The sequence below is a fragment of the Phaethon lepturus genome, unplaced genomic scaffold (assembly GCF_000687285.1).
Source record: "Phaethon lepturus isolate BGI_N335 unplaced genomic scaffold, ASM68728v1 scaffold5436, whole genome shotgun sequence".
Taxonomy (NCBI): domain Eukaryota; kingdom Metazoa; phylum Chordata; class Aves; order Phaethontiformes; family Phaethontidae; genus Phaethon; species Phaethon lepturus.
In genome coordinates, this window is record NW_010548180.1 from 14,294 (window position 1) to 25,507 (window position 11,214).

The following is an 11,214-nucleotide window of genomic DNA, read 5'->3' on the forward strand; positions in this document are numbered from 1 at the left end:
GGAAGAGCGAGCAACCCAGTGCATGGAGCCCGTATCTCCCCAGGGGCCTTTCTCTTAGCTTAAGACTTGCTAAACCTAAGCTATTTGCCTCGTTAATTAATAGCTCAGTAACTGACCTTAAAAAAAGGAAGGGAGACAAACGTGAGGGGCTCCCAAATCACAGGAGGAGCGGCTTTGCGGGTGGCCTCACCTCTGCCGTTTCCCGGATGGACCTCGTCTCTCCTCCTTCCCGAGCCCAAGGCGACGCAGCCCAGCAGTCCCCGGCTCGGCGTGGATGCGGGGGCTTTGCAGAACCCGGCAGCCATTCCTATGCACCAGCCATTTTCTAACAGGCGCCGAGGAAAAGGCGGGCGCCGAGCGATTGCGCTCGAGCTGCCGGGGTATTTTTCACCAGCCCGTGAGAAACACGTCCTTAACTGCTCAGCTTGCTTATGTCTTTCTGATGTTATATAAGTGGATTTAGAGAAAAAGCACTGCCATGAGCAGTTTTCTAATTAGGAAAAGAAATAAATAGAATTATGGAATTAAGGCAGAACCTCAGCATGAATGACCCAAATCCCTTCCTTGTGCCGCAGTCCACAGCAGGCTATTGGAAAACATTTTTTAAAAAGAAGTTAATTCATCACTAAGATGGCACAGCAAAGGCAAATTCCTTTGCAGGCTGGCACCCACTCTCCCAAGCTGCCGATGCCACTGAATTTGACTCTTGCAAGTGCCAAGGACAACGCTTTAGGAAGCAGGGTGCTCTGCGATGCAGAGTGCCCTCACTCCTACACGTGCTGCTGAAATACAAGTAGCAGTGGGGGATACGTTACCCTTTCCTAATATGCGCCGACTGCCATTACTACTCAAGTTGCCTACTGTGAGTTACCTACTACCACGCTGGGGATAGGTGTCTCATTAACCATGGCTTTCTTTGTGGAGATACCATGCATCCACAGGTCTCGCCGACCTGACCTCAACAGGAGATAAGAGCACCCTACACTCCTCACAGATGAGGCCATATTTATCTAAAAACTCAGTTGCAGATTTAAGTGCCTACTTTTTAAAATGTTGGCTAGCAAAACCAGCCATTTGTGGCTCTCAAAGGAGTAATTTGAAATTTGATGAGGAAATCTTAAGTTCTACACTCACATTACTGCAACCTACCACAGAGTTTTTGATGGCATTTGAACCCCTAAAGGTATGGCGGTTTCTTTAGCTGGTTAAAGAGAAGCAGATACCCAGGGATGAGGTGCTGCTGGTTGGGAAGCCAGGCTTATTTTTTACATATGAAGGCACTATATCTTCCTGAAACTGCTATGTTATACCATATAAAATCTGTGTCAGATGGAAAATCTGCACTGGTGATTATCGGTTTGTTAGGATGCTAGCTTGTTTTCTGCACTGGTCCCTTTTCTGCCTGGTCAGTCCCCTGGGGACAGGGGATCTCTAGGCTTTTTCCCTACTGCAGCAAGACTACAGGGAGACCTCAGTTTTCCTGCTTACAAAGGGAGCTTGCCAGTTGCAGCACGCAGCTGAATGAACCCAGCTACCATAAGGGGAACACGCCGCTGCTGGCAATTTGGGTTCGGGACTAATCTTCGGCAGCCACTGGCACGCAGGAACCTGAACCATACAACAAGGAATCCAGCAAAGCTCATTAATAAAATACCCTCTCTGATTGCCCAAAGCACTGAGGAGAGAGTTGAAGTAGCCTGAACCCTAGCAGCCAACCACAAGACACAAGAAGTACAGAAAGAGAGTGAAGGAAACAGCTATTTTTGGGAAGAGGGCTCCAGCTTGGCGTGAGCAGCCAGAACGTCCCTGCTAGCAGAGGCACCGTGGAACCACACTATCTGGGGGACTGTCCCGCTCCTTTCCCCTTGCCATAGGAAAGAGTACGCCGAGGTGGGGTCCTCATGCCTTCCAACAGTAGACAGGCACATGGAAATACCATACCTGTAACATTGACGGATCAAAATACTTCACTGCCACTGTCTGTTATGCTCTTCTGTACTATGAGCTAAAACTTTATTTCTTTTTGGAGAAATCGGGTTACTCTGATGCCGATGCTGTTGGCTTTTGTGCGTGGTGTGCTGGTAGGTGGTGGTGACAACTTGCTACAGCGGTGACACCGCAGGGTTAAAACGCTGCCCTTTCCACGTGGGCTCCTGGGCTGCTGAGGGGGATGAACGAGGTGGCAACGGGCTGCTGGGAGGCTGAGCGAATTCATGCAGAAGGGCAGAGTAGCGGCCGCTGCAGAAAAGCCCATGCTCATCAACTGCTGTGACAAGGCAGCGGCACTTACACGGAAGGAAGCAGACGGGTCTCTTCTCCGGCAGGGACAGCGCGTGGTGGTTTCCACCAGACCGAGTTTTGCAAGGTGCCAGGTCTCAGCCTGAATTCAGAAAGCCCTTCATAGCTGCTCTGTCTTACAGACATTCACAGATTTAGCCAGAATAGCCAGCGACACTTAAAAGTCCTTTTTTTCCCCATGTCAGCCTACAAACAGAGACGCAGAATAATTAAGACAATGTTAATTTTATTGTACTCAGCATGGAAACCAGGAGATGTAAAACAGAAAAACACTGAATTCCTAAGGGACTCGATCGGGTGGGTAACATTGCGTTAGTATCGCTGTAAGACTTCTTCACATGCAAACCTCTGTTGGTATGTCTCCAATGAATGCCACAGTACACCTGGAAGCCTAATACTAGCTTTATTTTGTACAGTACATCACGTTCAGTCAGTGTAACTATAAAAATAATAAAGCCACAATAATATTGGTTGTCTTCAGAAGCCCCCAAGTCAGTTTTCTTCTGCTGCTGACCGATTCACGGACATCATTTTTGTGGTGCTTGCAATGGCCAGGAATTCAAAGTTCTCCCACCCTCTCTCCCTTCAACTCTGGGTAGAAACTCCCAATGCTTTTCAGCACGCTACCGAGACCTCAACTTCAGACGTGATTTTATGTACCACGAACACAAGGATCTTTCTCTTCCATTTTGCTGAAATTCCTCAGGGCAGCATCTAAACTTGTGTTTGACATACTTGAAGCTATTGATTATGAACTGGGCTAAGGGAAGCGTGTCAGGAGGACCCTCCAGCAGAAGGGTCCGTTGTAGCAGAGCTGCTGAGAAGCATCTGAGAGACTCGTATTCTGCAGCAGACAACTGCTGGAAACTTCGCTGTCAGAATTGTCATTTATTTCTATGCCAGAGATTGTCAGTCTTAGCAAAACAAAAACTTAAGGTCTAGCATTTCAAATGGGACTCCGTTGATGTGATTCTGTTCCTAAAGAGCTCAGGTGCTTGCTATCACCCATAGCCTTTGCGTAGAAACCAGTCTGTACATACAAGCGTGGATTTCCACAAAGCTCAGGAGCCAGCGTGCACCTCTGTATACCTCAGTCACTGCACTTTCTGTTGACAGTCTAGACACAGGGGTGTCTAGATGTCTTTTTTTCAGATATGTTGTTTTTTCGGTTGTTTTTTTCAGATATGGCTGCAGGAATTTTTTTAGAGACCAGAGAAGGAGAAAATCCTTGTTTCTGTATTGCAGTGATCTAAACTTGCCTCAAAGTTGTGGAAAATGCTAAACCTCCAGCATTCAATCAGAAAGGCAAAGGGAAAAAATTGTCTTAGAATATGGGTAACATGTGAGACCTGCACGCATGTACACCCCTTTTAAACATGGACACATAAGCTTACCTACAGCAAACTTTTTCCTAGAGGAAAAAATATTTCCTCTCTCTATGACTTGGCTCAATAATAATTTTCTTCTTTAAAGAAACCTGAATGATGAAAGATATGTTTCACATTGCAAAATCTTTTTTGCCAGAATTTGATGCAAAATCCACACTATAACTCTGGGATGGAAGAGCTGCTCAGAAAAGCACAAAGCAGATGATAAAACAATAAATCTCAGAGTTAAAAAAAAAAGAAAAGGATCATATTCGTTTCAGTTTGGCTCAATTCAGCTATAATTTTTCTTTTAAACATCTACACTGAATCAAGTGGGATAATTTAGGCCCCTAGGCGAACATTGCAGCCATTTCAATGTACCGGACCTGACATTCAGGCCCATGGACCACCGCAGCATCCAGTGACTCGAGAGATACGTGGTAGTGTGCAGCATTTGGATAAGGATCTATGTGCATATCTTTGGAATGACTTAAAACACTGACCACTCATACAGGCATCACAGAGTCACCAAAAAATAAAACAGCAGAGGTTGAGATGTTACAAAAACAGAGGAAGAAAAAAAAGGAGGGGAGAGTTTCCTTCAGACCTTAGCCATTAACTTTCCAAGACCATGGAGCTTGACGATCAGTCGACTCTTATTCAGAGCAGCCACTTCCACAAGCTGGGTGTGAAAGACCTACTCTGTCTTGGTAACCTTTTGCGTTCATTTTAAAAAGGTGTGGAAAGATACACATGGAACAAGACAATGGAGCTAATAAGCTAATAAAATTTGCACTTTCATACAAACCTTGCATATACTGAGCTAAGTAATGAAACACTGGTATGGTGGATTCCATCAAATTTCCAAACTGAAAACCAGTGGCAGCCAGCTTGAATTTTCCATCAACTTCAACACTGATTTTCACTTGGATTTCCACTGCTAACTTTAACACTTCAACATAGTAATGAAATTCAAGATAAAAGCTAGTGTTATCTTTAGAGCATATATTTACCTTTTCTGAATCCCTTGAATATACTTCTCCAAATGGTGCATTGTACAAGCTCTTACGTGGTAGCAGCACTAATAAATTGAGGTTGTTTGCCTAGTGGTTTTGTTGAATTGTATTTGGATATATCCCTACATACTAGCAAAATACACAGCCTTTGGAAATGTTCATTTTCCTAAAAGCCATGGAACACTAACAATATGAAAAATGTGTGAGCTCAGAATGAACAAATGGACAAAACTGAAGAAAAACGCTGGCTTTACAGACATAGGAATGGGAATTCCTTGTGAAGCACCTACATCAACTTTGGTTTATTTCTCTTTTGGTCCCTTCCTTCCCATGCTTCTTAGCAATTCCTTCTTGTGTATTCAAAAGGTTCTCTCCCTCTGAAGAGGAGAAGATAGATATTCTCCTCCTTGTCCCTCCAGCTCTTTCCCCACTCTTTTTTTTCCAAACAAGTCAGCAGTAATGAGGCAGGACTTCAGTACTTGTGCCCAAGGCAACGCAAAGCTGGCAGATACCAACCAAGTGCACACAGACAGTGGTGGATGTCACAACCTTGCATGAAGTCCAGGACTATATTGCAAATTGCCTGCAGTGAGGTTCTCCTTCAACTCAGGTTTTGTATTGGCAACACTGAGACAGGCTTATTCTTACCCCTCCTAGCAGAAAGCTCCTGAAGTGAAATTAGAAGTAACTTTTCCAATTCTCATTCACTACTTTTATTAATGGTCCTGGCCGTGCCAACCTTCCCAGAAGATGCACCGGCAGGGAAGAGTTTCCTGAGAATTAGCTTGTTTCCCAAAATTTCTCATCTTGCAACAAACTGAATTTAAGAGTTACTTCGTTTTCTTTTTTTTTTTTTATACAGATTTAGTCTTCGGAATGACAAAGTAGTTTGTTTTGAACCCTCTTTTTATTAGCCCAAATGGATTTCCTTGGTTGTTAACCATTCAACCAATGCAATGTGATTCTGAGTCACTCAGCAGATAAAAAGAGCAGGGTGGTGGCAGACAGATCATCTCCCCCTAACCTCTGCCATACTGCTACTCCAAGCACATTTTCACTTTTGATGCTGACATGACACCAAGAACGGTCTTTCTCGGCTCCTACAAGATCACTCACACGCACAATATTTGCTAATTACTACACAAAACATGGTTCTGTTTTGCTGCTGGTGAAAGATGCATCATCCCCACGAGGATGCACCATCATCATCTAGACACTGTACGCAGCAGAAAGCATAAATTGCCAGTGCTAAACTAGCAGGTTGCCTACAGTCTGCCCTAGCAAGGTAAAGCGAAAACCTAAAATGTTTTCCATGAGATGTGCTGGTGATTATTGACTCGTTTTGTTTTGACTTGTTGTTTTTTTGGCATGTTATTGCTTGGCTTCAAACGCATGCCTGTAGGACTTCTGTGCCCACCAGGCAGCATCACCAACATTTCACAGTTTGTCTTTGGACTCGTTATTTTCCAGGAATACAAAAGCAGAGCGCTCAAAAACAGACCACTACAGTTTTTCCAGTTATGCCCATGCAGCTGTTCAGATGCATCCACTTAGTTACTTGCCCGTCGGCACTTTGTGGTATGTATCTATCGCTGAAATTGTCCTGGAAAGAAGGTGGGTTGAGGTGAGGAGGGAGGTGTGGGTGGACCAGCTGGTGAAGGCTCACAGCTGGAAGCAGGAACTGGGAGAGATCTCCCATTCCTCATGAAGAAGAGTTAATTCCAGTGCCCTGCTCATTCATTGCCAAGCCCAGTTTGGTCTCAATAAAGCAACTCTTACCCATACGCTATAAATATTTTGGACAGCTTAAGCTAAAGGATAAAGTTCATGGAAATCAGTGAATGCGCGATAGCCATTTATTCTCCTCTGGAAAAAAATATGACAATCCATTTATATATTCAGACCGAGCATATTTGTAAAGGGACAGTTCAGAGTAAGCTGGCTCACAACACTACGGCGAGGGGGACGGTGGAGAGGGACATGAGCTGAGCCAAGGGACACTGTTCTGCAGGAAGACAGGCTGGGCAGCCGCCAGCGAGGGCAGGGGCAGAAGGGAGAGGAAAGGAGCAGCGCAAAGCCTTGGACCTGGTCAGGACAACAGCAAACATCGCGGACAACTCTGGGAACCTCTTCAGGGCTGACACGGACACAACGTGGGAAGAGACACTGACCTTGTCAACTAACCTGACCTAACGAGACGGCCAGTATTAATCCCCCACAAAATTTCACATGGAACTCAAATCTTGGACACTGCTAGGAAGGGGATGGAAACAGTAGTACTAACAGAAAAAAGGTTGGAGACTTTCCTCCTGGTAGGCAGAGGTGGGAAGACACTCTCTAATGTGGTATTTCAGAATGAGCAACTTGGCATCAAGTGCAAGAGGACTTGAAATAACGCAAAGAAATGGAACAAGGACGTGCCATAAAGCCCCCAGATGTACACCAGAGGAAAACTAGGAGTCAATTCAGTATTTATGCCTAGGGGCAACACCTTTCACTGAACTAGGTTAAAACACTGTATCTTGCAGTATTTTACCTCTGTGCTGGGTAAAAATTGCCCCAAAACGGCTGTTTTGAAGGCTTGGCAGTTGACAGACTCAGAAAGTCTGGCCTTCTAAATAAAGGGGGACGACCTCAGGTCTGTGTCACAGAAAAAAAAAAAAAGAAAAAAGATAATACTCATTTACATTGCGTAAACCTGTAAGATTTACAGAGTAACTTGTATGAGTAAGATCTACAGAGTAAGTCCGGTGTGTGGTACTAGAGACAGAAATAAATTATCATCATGCTTCATGAAAAACCTTTAATGGAATAAAAATAACACCTATTTAACTCTAGTACTCTGCAGGATTACAATATCCAAATCCTCAGTGCTTTGCAGGACTGAAAACTAAATTTTCTAACAAATTGCAGGATTTTCCCATCATGAACTCTAGTGGATAGAATAAAAAGGTAGTGGGAAACACATTTCCCAGGTTGAAAAATACCATTAAGGTGAGAAATGTGACCAACATACATTTGAGACATTATTGTATATCACACTTCTGGAGAAACAGTCACTAAGCTACCTTTTATTAGCAGTTTCTACAACTTTTCTAACATTAGAAACACAGCAAAGATTGTCTCAAGATTTCAGTACTTTTGTGAAGTAAATGTTTCAAGTTAACAATATAATGGTTTATAGTATAGAGAGCATTAGGTAAAACAAAATACGCACAGGCTAAATAAATGGTATTCGGTTTATGAAAGACAGCAAGAAAAGCACCAAAATATTGCAAAAAAAAAAAAAAAAGAGCAGATTTGGCTAAAGACTTAAAAGGAAAAAAATCAGTGTAAGACACTAGACACGTAGGCTTACGGACCCAGACGCGCAGGACAGTCTTTTCCTACGGGGAAACGTTACTGCGCACCTCTGGAGAGAGAAACAAGATCCACGACACTTTGAAGAGCGATGGAGGAGAGAGGCGCTCAGCGCCGCGGAGGCTGGGAGCAGGGGCTCCCACCCCGGCTGAGGAGCCAGAAGGGCTCGCTGCTTTTCGAAGCCGTGGCTGGAGCACCACAGCGCAAGCGAGGGCACCCTCCTGCGGGGTGCGGGTACATCTGCTGAGGTGCTCTCTCGTGCCTGCTGATACCTTAAGCATGGCTGATGCCGGGGAGAAAAAGCCCGCGAAATATACCCCTCTCTCACCTCCCCTCCTTCTAGCCATCAAAATCCCATTGACTTGACTTCTCCCAAAGAGAGAATCCTTCAGCCTTGATCCTCGCTCTTTGCCCGGTTCTCCATTTCAGCGGTGGGGAAGACCTGGCTCCCTGGGGCTCACAGGAGAACGCTGCCTCTCAGGATCAACAGAAGGGAGACTGCTCAGCAATTGATGTCCATAGCCTTTCCACGGACGTGCCTCAGTGCGGGTAACTTACGCACCAGGAAACTTGTCTTGCATTAGGTCGCTACAGCTGTTGGACCTCAGTTCCACCCCAGCTTCCCCCAGCCCACCCCTTTGTATAAGGCCTCGTGATGCACACAAATAACTTCCCGTAACAATTCTGACAATCTCTCTGCTTCTTGCTTTACCAGAAGGTGCTGCTCTCCCTGCAGCGAGGTGGCAATTTAAATTTGTGCTTTTGCTAAGTGCCTAGCTTTTCATCTGACAGTAGTCGGGGTGGGGGCATAATGTGGAAATACACCGGCTGTGGCAATAACAATGGCGTGACGGAGCCCGTGGCTACTCAGAAAACAAAGGGGAATAATTTTCCGCTGTTGCTGCATCACATTCCCAATAACACAACTAACAGCAGGAGTCGAGACTTGAGGGGAGGGATCCTCTCTACCACCGCAGGCATCGACGCACCCCTGCAACCCACGTCAGTCTAGCACAGAAGAGGGAGCGGGTCGGACGCAGCAATTAGGACGCCTAAAATTCTGCAGCATGGACTGGAACACGTTGTGCTGCCTCCCTTTCAGTTTTTTATTTGAGGATGTATCCGAGGAAATGGATTTCCGGGTCTGACTGTTCTGGGCCCCAATTAGTTTCTTATGTTCCCGTATTTGTCTCTGTAAGTGGTTCTGGATGGCAATTCCCAGGGATTCTGGATCGAGGGAAGCACCATAAACCTCCCACGTCATGCCTTGCTCGTCCCAAACAACATCCCTGATGTGCTTGGACTGCTTCACCTGCACTTTCGCCTCCATGGCCGGGGTGGGCTGCTTTTTGTTTTCCCCCAGGTTTGGCAAGGCCTGAGCTGAAGCAGGAAGAGCTGCTGTGTGAAGCTCGCATCCGGACTCCTCGGCCTGGAGACCTTCCCGCTGGGGAGCCGCCGAGGCCCCCGAGAGAGGGGTGAGACACGCAGAGCTCGCGCTCGACTTGGGCGTCAGTCCTGCCTGCAGGCTCTGGCCACCAGCTGCCTGAGCTTGGCCAGTGTCTCCCTGGCCTCCGCTCTCCTCCTTTTCACTTGCCTCCTCTGAGCACACCTTTACGCGGACAGCAGCGGGTTGGCTGCTAACATTCATCCCCCCTTTAGGATCAAGCACCATCGAGTTTTCTTCCTTTGGTTTCACCACGGATTGATCAGGAATGGCCTCCCCTTGACTCGCACCCTTACATTGCACAGGCCTTTGCTCAGAGCTGCCCAGGACCTCCTTCTGCTTGACTTCACTGCCTGTGCTACAGAGTAAAGGCAATCGGCTGCTTCCCGCGTCATGGGCAAGACCTCGCACGTTGCGCTCGGTTCCAGGGACAGCGTCAGCAGCGGCGGTGCTTGGTGCCCCAGCGCCAGGCCCAGGCTGTGCTGGAGTTTGGTTACTGGAGTCAACTGCAAGCTGCTCAGCAGGGGTGGCCTTCGGTGGGACCGGAGCATCCATCGGCAGGCGAGCGGCATCCTTGCCGTCATGGGCTGCACCGACCATTTCAGCATTACCCACAGACGTCCCTTGGGAGGTAACGGCTGCAGGGGAGAAGGGGAGAGCAAGTTTTCCATTACCTGCTGAGGCTGGCGACACCACGTCAGATGGGACCCCAGGCAGTTTGGTAGGCTGGGTTTGGGCTGAAGCGGTCACAGCCGTAACAACCGAGCGGCATCCTTGCCGTCATGGGCTGCACCGACCATTTCAGCATTACCCACAGACGTCCCTTGGGAGGTAACGGCTGCAGGGGAGAAGGGGAGAGCAAGTTTTCCATTACCTGCTGAGGCTGGCGACACCACGTCAGATGGGACCCCAGGCAGTTTGGTAGGCTGGGTTTGGGCTGAAGCGGTCACAGCCGTAACAACAGTCGATTTTGATGTGATACCGGGAGAACATGGGGACTTTTGTTGGGAGGAGAAACTGTCAGTAAGTGCAGACTGGCTCAGCCCCATATCTCCTTGGTAAATTATGTGCAGTTCTTCTTTCTCCTCTGGAGGAGGATTCCCTTTCAAGAAGGCAGCAAGGATGCTGGGGCTTGTGGAGGCCGATTTGCTCTCCACAGCAGCCACGGCCTGAACCTCAGCATCTCGCCACGTCCTGCTTACTGCTTCCTGAGTTAAAGAGCTGCTCTCCGACTGAACCGTCATTGTACCCGTTTCTCTGAATTTGGAGAGCAGGGTGGGGCCCGGGCTCCCCGGCTCGGCGCCCGCGTTGCATACAGGATGCGGACTCTCGTGGCTAGACTGGGCTGGTGCCTCGCTGCTCTGCACCGCTTGAGTTTTATCCGTGGGACACAATTGCGCAGTGTCTGCAGCCCCGCTCTTTGCCTCCAAACCAGTCTGCGGGTCTCTCCCCAGGTCAGCTTGGCTGTGCCTCGCTGGCGAGGCTGGCTGACACGCAGCAGAACCAGTTTTTTCTGCTCCCTTGCCTTTTTCCCCTCTTTGCAGAAGGTTTGCCTGAGAAGTACGATGGGACTCGTTACCCCTAATAGGGTCACCCGGGGAAGAATAATTTAACACCTCAAGCGCTGGCTGATCATCAGTCCCCTGAGGTTTCAGGACAGAGTCATCCGTTTGTGCCAGGGAGCTTGCTTTCGCCTGGCTGCCTTGCACAAACTGCCGGGAGCTCTGGG

At 47.5% G+C, this 11,214-nt stretch overlaps 1 protein-coding gene across 1 annotated transcript; it reads right to left on the reverse strand.

The window, feature by feature from the left end:
• Positions 1-9,044: 9,044 nt before the first annotated feature.
• Positions 9,045-11,209, reverse strand: GPRIN3 (GPRIN family member 3; the record flags this gene model as incomplete). The annotated part of the gene is made up of 2 exons (XM_010289880.1): positions 9,045-10,159; positions 10,360-11,209. Coding segments are annotated over 2 exons (1,965 nt in total), but the record flags the coding sequence as incomplete, so codon positions are not given.
• Between the last annotated feature and the right edge of the window lie 5 nt (positions 11,210-11,214).